The 22,777-nt window shown below is 58.0% G+C and overlaps 3 protein-coding genes across 10 annotated transcripts; 2 read left to right on the plus strand and 1 right to left on the minus strand.

Moving 5' to 3' along the window:
• The first annotated feature begins 157 nt into the window (after positions 1–157).
• Positions 158–3,352, plus strand: Tnfrsf4 (TNF receptor superfamily member 4). Its single transcript, XM_033767647.1, has 7 exons — positions 158–443; positions 762–962; positions 1,130–1,252; positions 1,698–1,799; positions 2,109–2,175; positions 2,671–3,137; positions 3,216–3,352. Exons 2-7 carry the CDS (start codon positions 842–844, stop codon positions 3,284–3,286), a joined length of 951 nt encoding a protein of 316 aa, XP_033623538.1. The 5' UTR covers positions 158–443; positions 762–841; the 3' UTR covers positions 3,287–3,352.
• Positions 3,353–5,149: 1,797 nt separating this feature from the next.
• On the plus strand, positions 5,150–11,894 carry Tnfrsf18 (TNF receptor superfamily member 18). The gene is made up of 7 exons (XM_010627673.2): positions 5,150–5,294; positions 5,861–5,980; positions 6,378–6,465; positions 6,584–6,786; positions 6,853–6,971; positions 10,672–10,784; positions 11,716–11,894. Exons 1-6 carry the CDS (start codon positions 5,150–5,152, stop codon positions 10,696–10,698), a joined length of 702 nt encoding a protein of 233 aa, XP_010625975.2. The 3' UTR covers positions 10,699–10,784; positions 11,716–11,894.
• Positions 9,694–20,470, minus strand: Ttll10 (tubulin tyrosine ligase like 10). Of its 8 annotated transcripts, none has more exons than XM_010627674.3 (13): positions 20,377–20,470; positions 19,999–20,058; positions 17,267–17,516; positions 16,198–16,333; positions 16,024–16,098; positions 15,777–15,906; positions 14,760–14,845; positions 13,970–14,141; positions 13,104–13,275; positions 12,623–12,763; positions 11,764–11,880; positions 11,379–11,472; positions 9,695–11,255 (listed from the first exon to the last, which is right to left on the minus strand). In XM_010627674.3, the coding sequence occupies exons 3-13, from the start codon at positions 17,444–17,446 to the stop codon at positions 11,014–11,016; spliced, it is 1,545 nt and encodes a 514-aa protein (XP_010625976.1). In that variant the 5' UTR covers positions 17,447–17,516; positions 19,999–20,058; positions 20,377–20,470; the 3' UTR covers positions 9,695–11,013. The 8 variants fall into 8 exon arrangements, with proteins under 8 accessions (XP_010625985.1, XP_010625976.1, XP_010625977.1 ...); XM_010627675.1 differs by lacking the exon at positions 20,377–20,470 and adding an exon at positions 20,143–20,363; XM_010627683.3 differs by lacking the exon at positions 17,267–17,516 and having other exon boundaries at positions 9,694–11,255; positions 20,377–20,469.
• Between the last annotated feature and the right edge of the window lie 2,307 nt (positions 20,471–22,777).

Raw genomic sequence — 22,777 nt, forward strand, 5'->3', positions numbered from 1 at the left:
CTTCACTCCGTCATGTGGATGTCGGGCAGGAGAGCTGGATGGCCCTCCTCAGGTGCCTGTGTGGTGGGGTCATTGTGCACTGCTGTGTGGCTCCTGCCCATCCAGGGCTTGGAGAGAGTGGCTGCAGTGTGGCCCCTCTGCCCAGCGGTGGCTTCTCCACCCCCTTGCCAGCATGGCACAGGTGGGAATTTCCCTAGGTGGGCCAGGGACTCTGCTCTCACCTATGCCCCTGGGGGTGGGGGATTTCCAGCCTCTTCCTGCACCTCATCCTGGGAGGGGGGGCTGGGGTCTCAATGGCAACTGTTACCTTTAACTTGGGGATAGATGATCTCATTGGGGCACAATTTAACAGGCGAGAAGTGACACAGAGGCCCCCCAGCCTCCCCCAGCTCTGGGTTGTAAGAAAGTGTGAGGATGCATGTGTCCCAGTGCCAAAGTGGGCGGTATGTACATGATATTTCTCTGTTCAGATGCCTGTGTGCCCCGCATACTTGCCAGGTAGTAGTAGGACTGCCCATGGCCATGCCAAGGACAAAAGTGCCCAGGGGTGCCCATCTTTTTGTTCCTGTAGGAGTTGCTAATCTGAGCTGTTTTAGCAATGGCCTCAGCATGGCCCTATTCTCTGGGTGGCTGGGGTTCAGAGTTTTCAAGGAGATAGCCTAGCCATTGAGTGGATGCACATGTATGTGTCTGAGCAAGGTGTGTGTGAGACACAGGGACCCACGTGCACACGCCAGCACAGCGTTTGTATGTTCATACAGCTTCCTCCTGCCCCTCCCCCAAGCCGTTATAGTCACATCCTGCAAGGAAAAAACCCAGACTCCTGTGAACACAGCTGAGGATGTGTGTGGGGGCCTGTGCCCTCCTGCTTCTGGGGCTGGTGCATGGCGCCACAGCTGGGCTCAACTGTGTCGGAGACACCTACTTCAATGGCCACTTGTGCTGTCATGACTGCCAGCCAGGTGAGTGACCTGGCCTCAGGCTGGGGACATGGTCGTAACATAGGTTCAGTGTCCTGGGATGAGCAGACTTGGACCTGCTAGAAGGGATGGGGCAGGGGTGGGGCCAGCAGCTCGGCCTCTGCTGGCCAGGGCTGGTCCACCATGAATCTGATGGGGGTCTGCTACAGGCAACATGATGGTGAGCCGCTGCAGAGGCACCACAGACAGTGTGTGCCTCCCGTGTAAACCTGGTTTCTACAATGAGGCTGTCAACTACCAGTTCTGCAAGCCATGCACACACTGCAACCAGAGTGAGCCCCTGCCCCCCCTCCCTGACCCTTAGTCCTGCCCAGAAAGAGTGAGGACACATTGGGCACCTACCTTCCAGGAGCCTACAGAAACAAGGCCGGAACTTGGCAGGCTGCCCTCCCTTGGGTCCCTGGGGCAGCTGAGGGATCTCCCCCTCCTGGGCCATGTGGAGGCTGTGTGGAGAATGAGTTGGCCACATGAGCTATCCTGGGCTAGGTGGGGGCAAAGTGGGGACCTTGAGGGTCCTGACTCAGATGCTGCAGGCTGCAGGCTGGTGGAGGGAAGCTGGGGCTGTTCAAGTGATCAGGAGAGGCAGAAGACAGGAGGGGGTCTTTCAAAGGGAGAGTGGGGAGCCCAGGGCCTCAGGCCCGGGATGAGGCTGTACCTACACTGATGGGAGGCAAGCTTCCCCTACTGGGCCCTGTCTAAGCCCTATCTGCCCCCCAGGAAGTGGGAGTGAAATCAAGCAGAATTGTACAGCCACACAGGATACTGTCTGCCACTGCAGGCCTGGCACCCAGCCCTTGGATGGCTTCAAGCATGGAGTTGGTGAGCCTCAGAGGAGCCCTGGCAGGGCTGCAAGTGTCCATGGACCCTGACTCTTCAGCCATGGCCTTAGTGTAAATGGGCCATATCCTTACTTCACACACTGCCACAGGGTGCAGCGGGCTGGGCTGGGACTGGGCCCTGGTCAGGGTCAGTGGGCAAGTGTGGGCAGGGAGGGGTTTCTGCAGCCCTAGCCCCTCTGCCTTCAACTCCCCATGGGGTGAGTACCCAGCCCTGTGGCCCCATCTCAGCAGCTGTGGTGTGTAGGCCCCTGGCACTATCAGGTAGCTGAGAGTTTGGTGTCTGCTGCAGACTGCAAGCCCTGCCTTCCTGGCCATTTCTCCCTGGGCAGCAACCAGGCCTGTAAGCCCTGGACCAAGTGAGTGTCAATGGGGGAATGGGTACTGGGAGGGCTCAGGGACCTGGGAGATATCAGAGATGGGTATGGGTCCTGGCTGTGTAATAGGCCAGGTCTGGGACCAGACAGCTGGGAGCTCCTGGGGTCCAACCTCCAATAATGGCCTTGCCGAAATCCCTGTGGGTGCAATGTATGAGCGTGTGATAACAGCAGGGCGAGGGGTGTGTATGTGAGACCCCAGGCCTGGTCCCAGGAGTGTCCCAGGCCCTGTCACCCATTGCAGGCCACTTGTCCTCTTTAGGCCTCTTTTGTGTGGGTTGGTAGAAGTGCCTGGTGGTTCGGGGTGCCAAGCCCCAGCTGAGCAACATGGGCTGGGGTTTTATGGTGAGCCAAACAGTGGAAGCTGAGGCCTGGACTGGGGTCCTCAGCTGTCTTTGGCTGGAATCTGAGGCTCCCTGTGGTGACCAGCATGGACCCCATCTCTATCTCAGTCTGACCATCCCTCCCTGCCCCCAGATGTGCCTCAGCTGGGAAACAGACACTGAAGCAAGGCAGCAGCAGTTCGGATGCCATCTGTGAAGACAGAAGTCCCCTGGCCACTCTGTCCTGGGAGACCCAGGGTCCCACAGCTAGGTCCACCAAGGCCAGGCCCACCATGAGCTCGCTCACCATGGCCCAGCCCACCGTGGCCAGGCCAACTGCATCCTGGGCTTGGACTTCTCAGGGGCCCTTCATGCCACCCTTGGAGGCCCCCAGTGATGAGGGCCTGCCCAGGAGGCGAGGAGGGAGAGGAGAGAGGACTGAAAGCTTCCTGCTGTCCTCCTGGACCTACTCAGCCAGCTGGCCCTTCCTTGCAGGCCCTGTGCTGGCTGCTGTCCTGGGTCTGGGCCTGGGCCTGGGCCTACTGGTCCCCATGGCTGTACTACTGGTCCTGTACCTGTACAGAAGGGCCTGGATGCCACCTGGTGCCCCCAAGCCCTCTGGTGAGTAGCAGTCGTGGGCCTGCCCCTCTCCTGGAGAGTGACCCAACCCCCTGCAACCTTCCACTCTCTCCTCCCCAGGGGGAAAAAGCTTCCGGAAGCCCATCCAAGAGGAACAGGCCAATGCACACTCTGCCCTAGCCAAGATCTGAGCAGCATGGGGGACTTCAAAGGCAGTGTGCCCCAGGTTCAGGCTGCCCGCCTGCGCCCTCTGCAGTTCTAGGTGCTGGGCTGGCTCCAGGTGCTTCTGTGTATGTTGTGCATACTATCTGCCTGGGCAGTGCCCCAATAAACACACTGGCAAACCTCAGGTCTGCAGATGGCCTCATCCTCCTTAACTGGGGCTGGGTGTCAGGTCAGGGTGGAGGAGGGTTCCACTCAGGGTGGAGGTGTGGGGTGAGAGAGCCCTGACAATGCCAACATGGATGTGCTGAAGGCCCAAACCTCAGAATCCAAGGACAGGAAGGGACCTGAGTGCCCCAGTCACCAGAGGCCCCCTTTCCAGCCTCTGCCATTCTTGGAGAGAACCCAGTGCCATTTTTTCTCTTCAGCCCACAGCCCTACTCCACTATACCTGGTACAGGGTGGCCCAGGGCCCCCTCCTGGGCTCTATAGTGGGAGGTCTCTGGTAGTGAGGGCTGCTATGTCCTTTCAGGTGGGAGCATTCCAAGAATTAGGCACTTCGGAAAAAAGGTGGCTTCTGTTTGAGCCAAACTTTCGGTTTGTTTTGTTTTTTGAGACAGGATCTTGCTATGTAGTTCAGGAAGGCCTTAATCTCACTGTATAGCCCAGGCTGGCCTTCAACTCTGGGTCATCCTCCTGCCTCAGCCTCTTCTTGAGTTCTGGAATTATAGGAGTGCTCCACTACACCAAACCAAACCTTATCCTCGAGCCCTTTGGTGTGACCCTACAGAAGCCAGGCCTTGGGCTTGAGCAAGTGTCTGTAGCAGTCCTGAGGCAGGTACCCAGATGTCCACCAAGAGCAAATTGGACAGATCCACTGCAGCATGTTCCAGGGTAGCAGGGACAAGGAAGGTGCTGGGACTCCACTCTGAAGCCCCAGGGTTCCAGGGCTGCCCTTGGCCATATGGGGACCCTGGAGCCAATGACTGGGAACTGGAGTGCACCTGTCAGCATGGGTGCCTGGCAGAAGCCACGCAGGAGGCACCTAACCATTTGGAAGGGGTCAACAGGTATGGGACCAACCAGGCCAGCCCAACCACAGGCCATAAAGGGGACCAGATCCTCAGTGTGTGTCCTGTGTCAGGAGCTGTCACACACAAGACAAAGACATCTGGGTGTTGGGGGGTCTCAGCTGCACTGTGAGGGTCCTTCGGAGTCTTTGGCCTGGTGTCACAATCATGAGCCCCTTTGCATTTTGAGGGGCATCCTGTTAACTGCAGTCCAAGGCATGGGACTAGCATGGAGTAGCTAACCTGTCCAGGATCCTGGTTGCTCAGACCTCTCTTGCCTTTAGCTTTTTCTTGATTCCCTGCCCCACCCCCCTTCTTTAATAACCTCAAGCCCCCTCTTCAAAGGGAAGCAGCCATCCTGGGTCTATCCAGCCCCCCTTCCTGGGCTCCAAGAAGGGGTCAGAGTGCCCAAAGCCAGCAGGACAGTTCCATAGAGCACCCAGAGGTCAGAATGAGGGGTGGGGTGTGGTCAGGTGTGGGAGGAGGGTCGGGCAGAGCTAGATGCCAGACTGGTACTCACACCTGGGGCTTTTGCATCTGCAGCTGGCAGGCTGAGGGGCTGGGGAGGGGCTGTCCCCATTTTCTAGATGACTTCCCAGGCTCCTCAGTAGCAGGTGAGGCTGAGGGGCTGGAGTCTGGAGACTAAAGGATGAATGGCTTCATCCCCACCCCTAAAGCCCCAAGGAACACCCCACCGGAGGGTCCCCCCCAGGAAGCTAGAGGTGGAGCCACCCGGAGGTGGTTTGGAGGTGGGTCTGGGCGAGGTCTGGGCGTGTCAAAGCAGGTTTAAGCTGCTAAACCCACAAGCCTGACCTAGGCGCCATGGGGCTGCTGGCGGCCCTGTGCCGGGTCCTGTTGCTTTGCGTGCTCAACCTTGGTCAGTGCCTTGCCAAGGGGCCCTGTGGCCCAGGCCGCTACCTGAATGGGACAGGGACCAACTTGAGGTGCTGCAGCCCTAGTTCCCCAGGTGAGGAGGGTGCGTGGAGCCCGTGATGGGTGGGCCTATGGTGGCCTAGGAGGGTGAGCATGGGTGGTGCTGACTAGTGGGCAAAGTGGGATCCCAGAGGGAGCAGAGGTACTGCTGGGCCAGTGACTTGAGAGCCTGGAAGGAGGGCAGGGAGGGGCCTCTTGAGAGGGGCCTGGGGGCTTTCTTCACGGGCCACTTCCTACCCAGCTTGGGATCCCAGCACCCCTTCTGCCCTGCCCATTGCCTTTGATCTGCAACCACAGGTAAGGGGTTCATTTACAGTGGAAGGTCACAGGAAACTGCCCTCTCTGCTACCCAACAGTGGGGAAGGGTGACCCCAGCTGTGCAGAGCCTCTGAGGTATCCCTGGGGCCTGTGAGGGAGGCTCAGTCCGGAATCACAGGGCTTGTAGGCTCTGTTCAGCAGGTATGTGTGACATCACACCCACCCTGGGGGCAGCTGAGAGCAGTGGGAATCAGCCAGGCCAGATGTGCAGAGGAGCTGCACTAAGGCCAGAGAGGGCGGGGCTTGCCTAGCTGTTGAGCACCTGGGCTGTTCCCCACCCAGGCAAGGCCTATGCTATAAAGGATTGTGAGTGTGTCCAGCCGGAGTATCACTGTGGTGACCCTGAATGCCAGACCTGCAAATACCACCCCTGCCCACCAGGCACAGAGGCACAGCCTGAAGGTGAGGGCTTTGGAGTGGAACCAGCAGACCAGGGGGTGGAGTTGGGGCCCAGCCAGAGTGCCAGGAGCCAGACGTCCTCCTGACTGGGACTCAGCATCCTCAGGGTGCCCTCAGGTGCCTGTGGCTGTTTAGCTTTCCCTCTCTTACCCTGGAACTTCCTTGCTTAAAAGTGAGGGATAAGGGGCAAGGCCTGCTGCTCTCAGACCCCTACTTTGCAGTCCAGGCCCTGACACTCCCCCTGTCCACTGGCATAGGGATGGGTGGGTAGTGCCAGCCCTGGAATGGGCACTTGTGGATGTTGACTCTACAGGCATTAGAGTCCTCTGGTGGATGATGACCCGTGAGGCCAAATCCCTACTCACTCACCCCAGCAACCCCTTGGCCTGTCTGTCCCCAGGGAAGCTCAAGTATGGCTTCACGTGTGTCAGCTGTGCTGTGGGGACCTTTTCCCAGGACCATCAGGGCCGCTGCAGACCTTGGGCAGAGTGAGTCCCACGTGGGTGCAGCCAGGCAGCCCACTCCTGCATTAGGGAGCCTCTCCTGTCCCTCTCAGTGGGGCTGCTCCTGGGGCTGAGGGTGACATGGTCTGTCTTTATGTCCCAGCTGTAGCCAGTTTGGGTTTCTCACCATGTTCCCTGGAAACAAGACCCACAACGCAGTGTGCCTCCCTGGGCCACTGCCCACAGAGCCACACAGCCAGCTGACCACTGTCCTCCTTGCCATGGCCTCTTGCATCCTTGTCCTGACCACTATCCAGCTGGGCTTGCACATCTGGCAGCTGAGGCGGCAGTTCATGTGGCCCCAAGGTCAGTTGTATTCTGGGAAAGTGGGAGGTGGGCCCCAGGCTGCTTGCTGACCACAGTCCCCTGCAGAGACTCAACCACTCCTGGAGATGCTGCCACCACCTGCTGAGGACACCTACAGCTGCCAGTTTCCTGAGGAGGAGCGGGGGGAGCGGCTGGAGGAAAAGGGCCAGCTGGGGAACCAGTGGGTATGAGGCCTGGCTGTTCCTAGGAGCAGCTGCACCTGAGCTGGACCCTCTGGAGCTCGCCCATGCTGACCTGGAGCAAGAGCTCTGCTCTGGGCCTGGCCCTGCTCCCTGCAATGGTGGAAGTGGGTGGAGGATGGGTCCAGTGCTAAGAGACCCCAGCTACATAGAAGAAGGGTGGCCATGGCGGGGCCCTATGAGAGACAGGTGCCACAGCCACCTCCTCCCTCAATAGTCTATGGCCCTCTGGGCTGCAGTTTCTAGGGCCAGACCTGGCTGCAGTTCTGTTCTCAATAAATACTTGTGCAGTAACTGAGTGGACATGTATGGGGGCCAGTAGGAAGGGCAGAGAGCAAGGGACCTTGTCCATCTGAGCCCAGGTCCCTTCCCCAGGACACAAAGGGTTTCAGGCCTGGGCACAAGCACTTGGCAGGTGCCATGGGCTCAGGACGCTTCCTGGAGGGGGGCGTCCATGCTAGATGCCTGCCCTCTTGGCTTCTTATCCACCCCCCAACCTGTCTGCCTCTGCTGGACAGCTGTGTCCACTGCCCCTTTGCAAGCCCATAAAGACTGGTTTCTGGCTGTTCCCGGGGACCCACCCTGCTTCATTCTGCCTTCAGCCCAGGGCCTGGCTGGCATCTGCCTCAGCACTCGCTGGTGCAAAGTGGCCTCCAAGCCTACTCCTCCCCACCTGGCTCTCTGGGGCTCAGCTCCAAGGCACGCCCAGCCCAGGTGTTCCTGGAGTGATCTGATAGCAAGATCTGTGTGCAGCTGTTCAGGGAGCCGCAGGCCAGTGGGGACCAGTCTCAGCAGCACCACTGAGGCATCCACATGCCTGGCACTGCCCCCTCATCTCACCTGCCTTCACCCCCATCAACTTCAATGGCATGGACAGTGGTGGCCCAGCCTGCAGTAGGCAGATGGAGGGGGATCTCCACTGTTCTAGGGAGTGGCAGTCATAGCCCCCCTGGCACAGAGGCTCATGGGGACTGAGAACTAAGGCCCACACAGGCAACATTGCTGGCAGGAAGGAGCTCAACTCAGCTGTTCCCCACAGGATACCACAGGGGCATCCCCAGAAAGCACCAAAGCTAGGCTGACGATGCTGGAAACTCCTCAGGACGTCAGTGTGGGGCAGCTGGTGGGGGATTCCACAAGCAGCCTGGTGTTTCGGTGCCTTGGTGCCTCAGGTCTGCCCAGGCCCTACCTCAAGGGTCCCCCTGCTTGCTAGCTAGTTAGGGCCAAGCCCTGCTCCTTCAGTGGGGTCTGCAGAGCCCTGAGGCAAAGGGCTGGAGGGCAGTTGGGGGTGAAGCGGGGGAGCTCCCAGGGATGTAACCCAGGCGTGCCAGAGTGGGGAAGGTGCTGCTGCCTCTGCAGAGACCTGTCAGAGACACCACTTCCTGAAGAGCAGCCTGCACAGATCCTGGCTGTCAGGGGCACTACTGGGGACACTGCAGTGGGGGACGCAGTGGTGCAACTCTGGCTGGCCCAGGCCAGCTCAGGGTCTCATGGCAGCTCCTGGAAACCCCCGCCCCAATCCCCAGGGGTGGCTTTCCATCTCTTCCGGAAACCACAACCCTCCCCCACTCCATCTGTGTTCAGCCTAAGATAAGGACCCAGAGGCCACCTCTGTTCCCAGAAGTGTTTCCGCCCACCCAGCCTCCTAACCTCATCCGGCTGGAAAGGATCCCTCTCTTCATACAATCTGATTTGGGGCCTGCAGGGGGGCAGGGGAACCCTTCCCTGACAGAATTGGACACCTCTCCTCAGTTTCAAGACTCCTGCAGAGAATCCTTGAGGGCAGGTAGCTCCCTTGGCCTCAGCTGTTGGGATGTGTTCCCCTGACCTGGTGACCAGCTGTCATTCCTGTCCCCTCCACCTACTGGGCTCTGAGGACACCGCAGGGGTTCACTCCTGAGGGGCTGCTCTTCAGCTAACTGGACCCCAGGGAAAGCAGCTGTCTGGGCAGGAGGCAGATGCCACCCCTCACTTGTCTCATCTTCCCAGAGGCTCAAAATGGAGTCTCCAGAGAAGGTAGCTCAGGAGGGGCGGGAGGTGTTCTTATCCCCCTTCTTGGAGACATATTTCAAGGGAAGAAGGGCTGAGGGTACAGGGAGCCCTATGATTCTCTGGCTGAAAGCATGGTGCCCCAGGCCCTGGATAATGAAAGTGCAGTGTTGGTCCAGTGACTTTCTGCTGGTGGACTCCAAGAGGGAGGTTGCAGAGATAGGGGATGGGAGGAGGGATGCCTGCTCAGAGCTGGGGGCAGATAGACCCTTGTCCTTTCTGCTAGTGGAGGACACCACTGGAATCTCCTGCCCACCAGGAGGACCTCTGGATTCAACCCTGTAAAGGGGTGAGGGGCAGAGGGAGGGAAGGAGGAGGATAGGAGAGAACGGAATAAGAGGGGGACCAGGACAAAGGAAGAGTCTACAGCCACAGGAGCCCTTCCACCTTGAGTGCCCCATGAGGCTACCTTAGCCCTGCTTCTGCTGACTGCTCCTTAGGCCCTGGCCCACCAAGGCACTTAAGTGAATGTTAGAGAACATCCTGTACCTGCCAAGTCCCCAGGGACCCCACAGCCCGCCCAACCCTGGGCTCCATGACACCTTGGGGCTAAGGGCACCTTGGAGCCTATGTGTGGATTGAGAGTGGTCAAGAAGGACCTGGAAGTGGTCAGGATGTGGGTAGATAAGCACAGAGGATCTCTGGGAAACTTTATTGACTTCCAGCTCCCAGGAATACGGGCACAGCAGACAGTCATTCTTGGGGGTCCTGGGCTGGGTGAGGTCTCCTAAGCACAAGGCAGGCCCTGCCATCGGGTACTTATCACATCACATGGTGGAAGCTCCCTGTCCCCAGAGCTTGATCACTTTCTGTTGATATCCTGATGGCCCTGAACTGGGGGCCAGTGCCCTGAGGCAGGTGGGGGAGAGCTGGGATGCTCTGCCACAGTATGATGACAGGGCAGGGCACTGTGAGAGGAGGCATAGGCCTGTGCGGCACAGAGGGCTGGGGTCTCAGGGTAGCAAAAGAGGAGAGGGTAGTAAGGGTGGCCCTGAGGTGATGGAGCTGAGCAGCAGCCATGGGTGAGGGCAGAAGGGTGGCCCTTATCCCAGGGGTGGGTGTGGTGCCCCAGACCTAGAGGCTGGTCTTTTCCCCTCCCTGCCTAGGTGTGCTCCTGGGCAGGCAATAGGAGTGTCTGGGAGGGCTATGTGTGGGGTGCCCACAGCCCACCCAGAGGCTCTGGGACATTGGCTCTGGGCCCCAGTTCCCTCTGTTCGGGCCCTTTGTGTGCCACTAGACACTGTGGTGAATGGTGCCCTCTCCTGGTGCCCGGCTGTTGCTTGCTGGGAATGGGGCCACCCTGCCGGGAGAGCTGGCATGGGGTCCGCCAGCTCCTCTCAGGTGGGATGGATTGGGTCTGATGTCCTGGGTTAGTTGAAGTGTGGGCAGGGTAGGAGGAGTTTTCCACTTGACCCAGGCTTCGAGAAAGTGCACACAATGGCTGGGGTGGGCAGCTGGAAGCCAGGGGGTAATGAAGAGGTGGGGTAATGAAGAGGTGGTGTGTGTGTGTGTGTGTGTGTGTGCAGGGTCACTTGTGGAGCCCTGGACACTTAGGGACCTGCCAAGGTTCTGCCTGGGAGCTCAGAGCAACCTTCCAGGGACCATTCTGCCCTGATTGTGCGTTCACCTCACCAAGGTTCGTGGGAGAGCGACCCTGGTCTGAAGAGAGGCCATGTCTGCTGTGCTGGGCAGGGTGGCGTGAGCCCCCTGTGGCCTGAGGAGCAATTGAGAGGGGCCCCCAGAGGCTATGTGAGTGCGACTGGATCCTCACGAGGGTCCTGGGGGCTGAGAGGCCAAGGATACCCGGAGGTGGGACGGGGACGGGGACGGGGTGGGGGGGTCGCTACCCCAACCTTCCCTGCTATCCTGCCTCCTTAAGGTCGGTGGTAGGGCAGAGGGAAACCTGGGGTCCGGGACTGGACGCTGGGGAGGACGCATTGTCACATATAGCCTTTATGGTCCCAGGAGATGCGTCCCGCTAGCAGCCCCGTTGGCCTGTGCCCCTCCGCCCAGACGGCTGCTCCCCGGGGGTGGGGCCTGGTGGCCGGGGGCGGGGAGGCGCCGGTGGGCGGAGCCGGGCACTCGAGGCCGCGGGGCGCAGGCGCGGGTTTGGGCTCTGGTCCGCCTCTCCATTGTGCAGGAGCGTGAAGCGGCGCTGCGATCGCATGGGTAGCATCTTCTGGCCTCGAAGGCTCTTCTGGGAGGTCTCAAGCGCTAGGTCTGGGGAAGGGGAGCGAGTTGGCCTCGGAGGAGGGGCGAGCCCGCTGGGTGGGGGGAGCAGGCCCTAGGGTGTGGAGAGCCAGCCTCATGGGGGTGGAGCGGGGTAGGCCATCCTGGGCTCACCCAGGGTCTCCATGACCACGCCGGGGATCACCTTCTTCAGGACCTCACAGTTAGTGTGCAGGGCGGGGTTGGAGTTCATCTCCAGCAGCCACACCTATGGGGACGCTGGTCAGTATCCCCACGCCACCATTCGCAGCCCATTTGTCCCAAGAGAGTCTGGGGCCCTGGTCTCCGTCGAGCCTTGTGTTCCTATGGCCTCTTTCCCCTGGTTTGCTAAGGCCTTGAGGGTCTGTCTTGAGGGCTTCCCGAGAAGGGGTGTGGACCTTCCCCAGATTAGGCTGGAATGGATGGCCACTTGGGCAGGCAAGGGGGTGAGTGGTCTTGCTTCTATGGTCAGGACGCAGATGCCCCCTGTTGCCCAGACATCATCCACCCAGGACAGCACCTTGAAGTTCTCATCAATCAAGAAATCACAGCCAATGAGGTCGAAGTAACCCAGCTTTCGCTCCAGCTTGGACTTGACTGCCAGGAAGCAGTGGGTCATGATCTGCTGCATCCGCCTCTGTGGGTGAGGTGGGCAGGGGTCCCGGTTGTCACCTACCAGGCCTGCACATCAGTTACACCTGTCACCTGTACCCTCACTTGCTTGGGCACACCTGCCTACACTCCCCTCCCTCAGAGTCATGCTGATCGCACAGCTTTGTGAATATACTAGAAACCACTTAACTGCATTCTTCAAAATGGTGAATTTTATAGTATACAGATTATTGGGGGGAGACTGGAGACACTTCAAAGTGGCTGACTTTCACAACCCACAGCCACACTCTGTCCTACACCTGAATGCCCAGTGGCTTGGCTGCCAATAGAAAATGTCCCTGAGAAATGAGGACACCCACCCCAAATGACCCTTGAACAAGGAAGCCCTGTCTTGTCTGTATCTGGGACGGAGGCCTGTTCTCTGCTTCCCCTGGCTTTCCTTCCCAGATAGAAGGTTTGTGAGTCATAAAAAGTCCTGAACTCTCAAACTGGTTGTGTTGTGGGTGGTGAGGCTGTGCGTGAGGGACCTTTTCAGGTGCCCCTCCTCTCCCCCTGCTGGTGCTCCTCCGTCTGGGCTGCTGGTGACAGTGTGCTACTAGCTCATTAACTTCAAGGAAAACATGTCATTGAGAACACATGCTGGCAACATGGCTCAGTGGTCAAATGCAACCTAGCCCAGATGGACACACACAGATCCTGACCCGTGAGTCCCAGTCTGAGTGTCCCCATTCTGTCCCCGGGGCTGGCTGGGTACAGCAGGAACAGACCGTGAAGGTAGTGAAGACCCAGTCCCGGGGGAGTCCCTTGGTCCTCTGGAACTTGTCATTGATATAGTGGTTGAGGTGGTCCATGCTCCATACTGTGTCCTCCTTTAGCAACATGTACAAGGGGCTCTGCTTCTGCATGAACTGGGAGAGAACAGAGCCCTGCCCAGGAGACCCTCCTACAAATGCCTTCACCCTGAGACCCCTCAACCAAAAGCCCCCCAGACTCTCACAGGGCCCCTGCTCTGGACTCTCCCATGGCAGCCCTTCCTCGGAACATTGGGTGGGAGCCAGGCTGGGAGCTGCAGGGATCTGAATCACTTCACAAGGACATCTGGGTCCCTGCCATGGCCTCTAAGGCTGGGCCTCCTTGGGCTAGGGCTACATCTACAGCTGGACAGACCTCTGTGTCCCCAAGCAGCAAGAACTATGTCTGTTCTCATCCCACCCTGCAGAAAAGCCCTTGCCCAAGAAGCCTTCCTACTTGGTTGGTCAAGTGGCCACTGAGGTCACTGGAGTGGGGGTCGTAGAGGTTGAGGGTGAGGCGAGCATAGCCATGGCCAAAAAAGACCATGTAGGGCACGGCACAGGCGATGGGCAGGTAGGAACGCACATCAAACTTCTTTCCATTCAGCAGCAGTGGATTCTGAATATACCTGAAGCACCACAGAGGCTGCTGGGGCTGAGCCATGGGCTGGCACCCCCTCCCCATACTCTGCACCCCTCACTGGGCACCACGTCCACAGTCAGGGATCCTTTCTGAGTCTGAACAGGTCTGGGGAATTGGCCTGTGCTAAATCTTGGTTCACTGCAGGTGTCTGGGCCAGCCTCACCCTGAGCCTGGAGGGGTGGGCCCAGGGGCAGGGAGGGCTGCTGGGAGGAGGCAGGAAGGTGAATGGTGTTGGAAAAGAAGGGAGAGGACAAGTCCAGTGGCCCTCAAGTCCAAGTCCCTCAGCACGAGGCAGGGAGCTGTGGCTTGGGAAGGCCTGATGGAAGGGCAATGTCTATGGCCAGTGTGAGGTCCACACTGGGTCCCACCCCTATCCCAGCCTCAAGTGAGGCTGAGGGTCTGGATCCTGCCTGGAAGTCAAGAGGCCCTGTCAGCTCTGGCTGCAGATCTGAAAGCTGCAGCTGCCTGGTTGGGTTGGGGAACAGTAGAGCTGTTGCTGGTAGAGGGACAGAGGAACAAAATGATGAAGCCCTCCTTGTCCACAAGCCTGTGTCTAGGGGCAAAGATGTGAGACCTCTTCTGCAGCCCCAGAGCCAAGCTGTGGGCAGCTGGAGGATCCCCTGCAGCACTGCTGGCCACCCAGATCTCTACCCAGGCCAGATTCTTCAAGCTGCCCACACCTTTGTACCACCCGTGCCTGAGGCCCCCTGAAGGACGTCTTGCTGTGAAGTGGACCATCCTTGGTGCTGTGTGTCTTGGCCTGCAGGATGGCGAGCTCCTCCTGGCTCCTGATCAGAAAGATGCCCTTTCCCTTGTTGGACGCTGTGGGCTTGCAGATCCATATCTGGGTTTCTGCAGGGAGCACCCTCACTGAGCCTTTGGCCCAGCCCCATCATGGCCCCACCCACCTCTGCCCCTACCCATCCCTGGCACTGCCTCTCCATGGTCACACCCTGCATTCCCTGGCCCAACCCATCCATGGCCTCCTGGAGTGGGTTATCCCTGGATTTGACTACTCCAGACCACACCTGGGTCCTGGCTCCATCCATCCCAGCCCCACCACATCCAGGACCACACCTCCATTCCTGGCACCACTCCACGTTGCCCATTGCTGGCACCACCCACCACGCCCCGTGCTCCCAGGAGCCTCACAAAGGCCTGGGCTTGACTCTCTTCTTCCTGTTCCCCACCCACAGCCCTCACCACTCCTACTCCCAGCCTTGGCCTTGTTTCATGCCCCCTCCCCCCAGCCCTGGCCACAGTTCATGACTCACCTGGACCTGGTCCACCTGGACCTGGCCAACCTGAATGTGCTCCACCTCAGCCTTGCTTCTGCCATAGCTGCACCTGGACCAAGGGCCAAGGCCCTGTGACCCCTGCCAGCCTAACTTCCTTCAGTGACTTCTAGGACCACATCCTGGCCAGGACCTGCCCTGCCCTGCCTGGCCTGGGTCCAGCTGAGCTGCTCACCATCAAACAGGGCGAAGAAAGTCTGCCTCTCATTGCTGATGTCCAGGCGGTAGGTCTCAGGGAAAAAATCCTCCATTTTTGGCACCCTAGGAGGCCAGGGAGGTGGAGAGGATCTGAAAAGACTGTCTTTTCAGTCTTCTCAGGCTTGCCAGGGGTGTCCCCTGGGGACCTCCTTGGGCCCAGCTGCCTGCTTGGCATCCTCCACTCTGCCAAGGTGCTTTCTTTACAGGTGTTGGCCCACTCTGCCTCTGCCAGAGCACTGAGGCTATTCACACCCCTGGCTTCCAGGCACTGTCTAATCAGCCTGGTCCTTCTCTTGGAATCCTCAGTTCAGAGACAGTCCCAGGGTTAGGACAGCCAGCATGCAACAAGTGCTCAGTACAGGTCTGAATGTCCTGGCTAAACATCTGGCTGGGCTCATGCTTTCCTGTGGCTTGGCCTTTATCCCTTCTCCCAGCACTGGGCCATCCTTCAGTTCAGGTCAGAACAGCCCCTCCCAGCTGGGATTAGTGCATCTACCTCTCTGGTCCAAAGTTTCCTTTCCAAATATGCACCCTGGAGGATACAGGACCTGGTCTGTGTGGCCACCTCCTGTGCTAGGAGAATGAATGGGTGGGATCTGGAGAGATGGAGAATGGGTGGCTTGGGTGCAGGTAGGCAGGGGTCTGCTAGACAGATGGAGGCCTTTGGGGAATGATTCCAGGTACCCGATAGAAGTGGGTAGGAAGTAGGTGGCTGTACATGAAGATGGGCAGGGGTGGAGTGGCAGGTAGTGGAATTAGTGGGTTCATGGCAGGTGAAAGGATGAGTCACTGGGTGGGTGGATAAGTAATGAATACAATGAGAGGCTAGGGAGCTGTGTGGTGGGGGAAAGGAGCAGACTGAAGGGCCCACGGGAATGGATAGGGTGGATATGGCAGGCTTTGGGGTGAAGGCAGATGGGCAGTGTGTTTCAGGTTGGAGGTCTTTCAAGAACAGGTAGGCAGAAGCAGGTGTGGTGGGCAGGGTGGAGCTTACCTGGCCTGGGCACCCGGTGGCATCTGGTTCACCTTGCTTAGGGTCCGTTCATGCTCCCACAGGGCACTAAGTAGCCCAATCTTGGTTGTGAGCAGCTTGTTGTTGGGGAGCTGTAATAATAGCTGCTGGCCTGGTGGGAGGAGGGCAAGGATGGGGCAGGTGGCATCTAGGCCCAGCAGGCTAGCCCCCAGAGTGTGTCCCACCTTCCCGGAAGTTGTGGTAGTTGTCCCGGCACTTGATCTCGCACCATTTCGGCCTGTAGTCCTCCCATTGGCTGTCCTGGGTGTGCTGCCAGCCCTTGCTCTTGCAGTAGGCGCTGATGCTGTGGGAAGGGGGGCAGTGATCCACAGCGGTAGGGAAGAAAAAGAGGACTGCAAGCAGCCACTAGAGCCAGGCATGGGGCCCCTGAGCCCCCACTCACATGGAGGCCCCATTGCTGCCACCGATGTAGAAGAAGGGACCCTGTCCGTTGTTGGGCAGCTGCTTGTCCCTGTCCCGCAGGAACTCTTCCAGGAGGACGGCTGGGGACCTGGCAGCATCTGTACCATCTGGGAGGTCTGTGGACAGGAGCGGGTAGGGGATTCAGAGCCTCAGGCTCCTGGCCCCATGGAACTTTTTCCGGCCCACTTCCAGATCCAACAGGCCACCTGCATCTGAGTCCAGCTGGCTCAGCTGCTCCGCACCACTGCTGCCCATATGTCTCTCATGGGTCCAACCTGGGGACCATGGGGCGAGGTGTTTCAGTCAGAGCCCAACCTATTTCAGCAGCTCCTGAGTGGTCACCTAGCTCCTCTGGGCCCCACCACACAGCCCAGCACAGACCTGGCCAAGGGGCCCTGGGCCATCACATCTGAGGGGGACCTGCTACCATTCTGCCAGAGCCCAGCACTCAGGCTGGCAGGATCCATGAGGGCATGGAAAAGGAGCAAGGTCCTGGAGGCAGACCTACCCCATCCTCCTTACCCACAGGGCCGAAGCTCTGTGCAGGGCAGGCTTGGGTTCAAGAACCGGCCAGAGCAGGCCTGCAAGGAGTCCCCTGGGGCAGGGGTCACAATGTCCACGATGACATCACCAGTGACCCAGGGGCTATTGTCAGCCAGGGGAGATGAGGGGCCGCTCTGGGTGAGGATGGAGTAGTCCAGATGGGCAGAGCCCACTGACCTGAGAGAGGAGAGCTGACTTCTCTGCCCACCAGCACTACCTGGCATGGAGTCTCCTAGGGCCCAGGCCCCTCCCCTGAGATCACCTGCCCTGGCTGGGGTACTTGTCCCTGGGACCCTGGCTGGCTGAAGTGGGGGGCTATCCCAGGCTGCTGTGCATTCACCTGGTACCCGGGCCCAGTACTGCTGGATCCTGGACCGCTTAGGTCTTCTGCAGCAGATGTGGGTCCATGTGTGCTGACCCCAGTGGTGGATAAACAGGACGTGGCTATGTGTCAACAGCATTGGGGCCCTGTGGCAGGGGCCCCTTGGGGAAAATGCTGCCCTCACCCTCCTGTGGGGCCTTCGGGCAGCCTGAGGCGCCTGCTCTTGGATGGGGCACAGGGTTAGGCCCACTCTGCCCAGGGGAGCCTGCTTCCTCTTGTCCAGGACTGTGGCTTCTGCTTGAAGCTGGTTCCTGTCTCGGCGACGGCTGTGGGGCCTGGTAGCTTGAAGGGTTGAGGTCTGCATCCTTCCCTGCCAGGTGAGTCCTGCACTGCTGGCACTGTCCTGGCCTTGCCCAGTGCTGCCCCGGTGCTGGCTGTAAGGAGGGTGGCCATCAGGCCTGCTAGAGCATCTGGGGTTTGTGGGGGCCACCTAGGCTCCCATCCTTGCGATAGGGTCTCTAGTCTACACTGCAGCCTGGAAGCCCAGCCGAGATCCTGCCAACACAGTCCCCTCCCCAGACCCTGCCATGCGCTCTGTCCCACTTTTCCTGTGTTGCCAACTTTGGACTATTTCAGCAAGTATATATGTATATGTATTTCCTCAGTACTGGGGATTGAACCCAGGACCTCCATGCAGAGCTACATCCCCAACCCTTTAAAAAAAAATTGTTGCCGGGTGTGGTGGTGCACGCCTGTAGTCCCAGCACTTGGGAGGCTGAGGCAGGAGGATCGCTGCGAGTTTGAGACCAGCCTGAGCTACATAGTGAGTTCCAGGTCAGTCTCAACTACATTGTGAGACCCTGTCTCAAAAAAACAAACAAACAAACAAATTGCTAACACAGGGTCTCACTAAGTTGCTAACTTGTCCAAGCTAAACTAGAAATTTCCATCTTCCTGAGTTCTGAGATTTTAGGTGTGTGCTAACATATCTGGCTTCAATTTTAGAGAGTATTTAGCCAGTTCCTGGACACATCATTCTACTTGAGGGTAAAAAACCAAAATAAAGCAAAACAAAAAAATGGTTCTGGGCTGTTAGGAAGGCAGGGGCTTTCTGAAGGCCTTACAGAATACATACAAACATACTGGCTTTAGCAGGACAGAGATGGCAGAGGCCTGCATCTAGGAAGGGAGCAACAAGAGGAGGTTCCCTGGGCAGGGGCAACAGGTCATCTCCAAAGAGAAAAACTGCTCTGTGGCTAGACCAGCTGGGCAGCCAAGCAGGGCCAGAGGGGACACTGGCCCTGTGACCACCAGCCAGGCGGGCTTTGTGTCTGGCTCCACCTGCCCTACTGAAGGGACCTGTGAGAAGGGGAAAGAACAAACCCATAGATGGAGAAAGGAAACCAGGGGTTGTGCACAGGTAAAGGGTTGGGTGTGGCCATCAGCCATCTTGGGGAAGCCACCCAGCATGGAGGAGCCATGTACCTCTGCAAAGTGGCTGCCTTCCAGCTCCAGGGAAAAGGCTGCAGGTGTATACTAGGGAGGATGGGCAGGTGTGTTTGTGCGTATGTGTGTGAGAGTGCAGTAAGGTTACTGTAGACTTAGCCCCATCCCAGAGTTCCCACAACCTGGTGGCAGCAGGAGGAGCTGTGATATTCACCACTGTCCAAGCCCAAGTGGACCCCCAGCCTCAGAGGACCCAAGGGAGGCCTCCTAAGTATGCATGTGAGAGTGATGCAGAGACACAGGAAGCGGAATGGCAGTGACACATAAGCCAGCTCCGCCTGAGAACATGCTGGAGTGGGGGAGACACCGGGCCACTGGGACGGGAGCTGGGTGTCTTCAGAACAGGAAGGAGCGTGGACATCAAGCAGTCAGCACAGGGTTGGAACTGAAGTCCAGGACATGACCCAGGGAGCAGAGCCTGAGGGAAGAATCCAAATCACAGACCAACCAGGGCCAGGTATGTGTACAGAGCCCCCAGACTTCGGGGAGGGGACATGAGGCTGGTGTGGAGACAGGTGGGGAAGGATGGCTCCCAGAGTGAGGGGCCAGGGGAGGTCCCTCACTGCTGCCTGAAGTCTCTGTGCCTCGGTTTCTTCTGCACACTGGGTGACAAGAGCCTGGAGAGTGCTATAAAGATGGAATTTCTACCCAGTCCAGCAAATGCTCAGACTGGGATAGCCTAGGGCATGGGGACAGTTCAGGAAAACAACACGCAGACCATGGTGCGACCCACTCGAACACACCCTGGGCAGGAGCCTTGGGGGAAGCTGCTGGACTTGGCAGTTTTCGAGCTGTGGGTGCTCACACACAGGTGGGTCCTTGTCACCTCTGCAAGTGATGACTAAATCAAGCACTGTTTAGAAAGTGGGGTAACTAGTTAGAAAAGTCACACAGAAGTGTAGAAAAAGTGGCAGTCCTGTCCTATTCTCTCTTGGCACCACCCTGAAACATTCGAAGGGTTGTATGGGCTTCACTGTTCTTCATTATAAGCCTAACTTTTCTAACTTTGATACTTGTTATTTTCACAAAGAATTAAATAAGCTATGAGTTATGATCATTTTTTGTCATTCAGATGGACAAAGACTTTAAAGAGCCCTGGCAGGTGTGTGCTGAACATAGGATCCAGTACATATGGGGAGGGCTGGAGTGCTGCCAGAACCCAGGTAGCATCCTCTGGCAGCTGCAAGTTCAGGGTCTCTCTAAAGGACGATACTAAATCAAAAGTGAGTTTCACATCAGAAGTTGGTCAATTGCTGTTTCTAAGGGTGGGATCAGGAAGTGAACCATCCACAGAGCAGCGGGTGGTTCTGAATCCTTTTGGTGGAATGTCACATAAAGATAAAGTGAAAATGGGTGAGGGTCAGGCAGTGTACTCACAAACTAATAATAAATTTAAAGTATTCTTTTTACCTGGTCAGAGTAAAGACTGGTGGGAAATCTCTCTGGTTCAACAGACAGATGCTTTTAAACCTGAAGAAAATGTTCAAGAAAAGAAACACATGTCAGCATCCTTTTGGGGGAGTTCCCTACAAGGGCCCTTTGGGGAAGACAAACCTGCTGGCTGTGAAGGACTCATCCTGAGGGTGCGCAGCCCTCCCCAAGCCCACCTAGGGAATCTGAGGTTGAAGGCAGCCTGGGCAGAGAAGGTTTAGCTCAGACAAGCTGCCTGGTCTCTCTCCAGTCCCTGCTCCCTTCTCTTGACTCCTGGGTCCCCAGAGGGCCACAGGAAGGTACGGCCAAGCCACACCCCCAACCAGGACCCTGGTTGGCTTTGCCACTCCCTCTTACCTGCCCAAGAGGTCTCAGGAGCCCTCTACTGGGACACAACAGTGGTGACCTGGTGACCATCTCTCAGCAACTGTTACCTGGCAACTGCATCCTAGTAGAGCCCCAGGTAAACATGAGCTTTAGGTGGATGGTAAAGGGGCCAAGGAAGGGCAATGGAGGAAGCTGCGCAGGGGTGAGGGGCAGAGGGTGGCAGGCACCTTTGAGGGGCTGTGACCCCAGCTTCCAGCCACATAGACCCCATACCCTGCAGACCTTCAGAGCCTTGTTAGTAGCCCCTTGCAGGACGCAGGAGGGGCCCCCAGAAGACAGGACCACATCCTAAGCCCCGGAACTTGCAAATGTGGCCTTATTAGAGAAAAAGTCTGGGCAGATGTGACTAAGTTGGGATTTCAGGTGAGATCATTCTAAATTCAGTGCCAGCACCCTCAGGAAGAGGCAGAGGAAGGAGACAGCAGACAGAAGCCATGATGACCTGGTGCAGCCACAAGGCAAAGGCAGCTTGGGCCACCAGGAGGTACCCCTGATCTCAGTGGGGACCCCAGCCTGCCAGGGCCTGAGTCTTGAGGCCACTGGTTTGTGGTAATTGTTTATGGCAGGAAATGCACATGATCCAACTTCTCTCCTTCCAAGGTCCTGCGCAGCACTGACTGCTCTGAGGGCTTCCACTGACTTCCTCTGAGGCTGGCTGCCCTGGGCTGCACCCTGTGTGGCTCTTCCCTGAGTCGTCATAGTGGGGCATTTCCCAAGGCATGGCTGGGGTGGAGAGTCACCCTCTGTGGAAAACCCCAGGTTTTCCACCCTCACCTGGTTCTCTGGGTGGGGTCAGCTTCCTGTTGCTGGCCCTACCCATCTGAGGGTCTTTGGGCTGACTTGCTGCATCCAGCCACTTGATCCCTCTGCCCAGGCAGCCATGGTCAGTCTGGCGACCAGAGTGGAGGTGGCTCGGGCAGAGCCCCTCCTCACTCAGGCCAGAATGAGAGCCAGTCCCCACTCTGGTACTGACCTTCTCAGCCTATATCAGAGCCAGGCCTGGACAGGGAGGGCAGCCTATCTTCCAGAGCACTGTGCCAACTTGCATCGTGGCCATGGACAGCACTGAAGCTGTGGCCCATGCCGTCCATGGCAGCCCTTCCCCTGGTGGGCGCACAACTTTCAGGACCCCCTTAGCACTGCCCCCCAGGAGCTTCTTGCCAAGCCCACCTTTCCTAGGCCCTGGGTTCAGAGAATTCTGACTCAGAAACCTGTTCTGCTGTCCCCATCAGAACTGCATCCTGTCCTTCCTGCTCTAGATCCCTTCCCTGGGACCAGAACTGAACTGAGGAAAGACCAAGGGGGGATGGATCACAAGCTGTGGGTTGCTGTACTATTTAGTTATAAGGAGGCAGTCAGAGTCTGCTTGCTTTCAGGAAGCCGAGTTTATTGCCATACAGGCTTTTTTTGTTCACCATGAGCCAGGCCAAGACTAAGAAGAGCCCATACCTTCAGGTGCGTCCACCAGAGAAGAACTTGGCTCAGAGTCCAGTGCTCAGTTGGGTAAAAGCTGCTCTGGGAGGGTGAGGTCCGCCACGTGCCAGGGCTCCTTGTTTATGAGTGGAGTGGCTCCCAAGAGCGACTTGACTTCATCACCACCGGGGACAGAAGACATCCATAGGACAGGCACAGCATTAGCACACAGGCTGGGGGTGGCAGTGGTGGTGTGTGCTACCAGCCAGCCTGAGTGCTGGCTGCACTTGGGTTTATGTGTCTGGGTCTGGGTCTGAGGTCTGATAAGCAATCTGTATGCCACATTCCCCAAGGGAGGGGTCTGCTGCAAGTGCTTGTCACAGCAAACTAGTGTCATTTATGAACCAGTTCAAAGTTGCACAAGAGCTGTCAGCATTGTGCAGCTGCTTCAGATTCTCTGGGGGAGAAGGGCTTTGTGGCACAGCTGCAAGGTTGGGTCAGTTCAGTGCCCAATGCTGAAGCGTGAGGCAGCTCCTCAGGGCTTAGCAGATAGGGGTGAAGGGGGTGTCAGGTGGGGCTTGTACAACTGTACACCTGTTTTCCCCAGGCATGGTCATTGTCGCCTGCCCTGGCCCCTGGCATTGACGCCCCAACCATCTCAGCCCTGGATGTGAATGTGTGGGGTCCTTGAGCTGAGGCCTCGAGGGAGGTGGTCCACCCCCTCATCCCCAGGGCCTGCCTCTGGCACCTCCCGGGGTTGCTGGGTTCTGGTGCTGCCTCAGGGTGAGCAACAGACTTGACTGTCCCCTCCCCTACCTTTGTATCCTTTTCTGCCATGCTGGGTTCAGGATCATGGGCAGGGGCAGGGCTGCTTCTTCTGGGTCCTTGTCAGGCTCTTGGCCTCATGCATGTGGTGGGTATTGAAGACCAAGGCTCAGGGTGGGGGCCTCCACTGCTA

This window comes from Fukomys damarensis, unplaced genomic scaffold (assembly GCF_012274545.1).
Source record: "Fukomys damarensis isolate Sample0158 unplaced genomic scaffold, DMR_v1.0_HiC HiC_scaffold_23, whole genome shotgun sequence".
NCBI classification, from domain to species: Eukaryota; Metazoa; Chordata; class Mammalia; order Rodentia; family Bathyergidae; genus Fukomys; species Fukomys damarensis.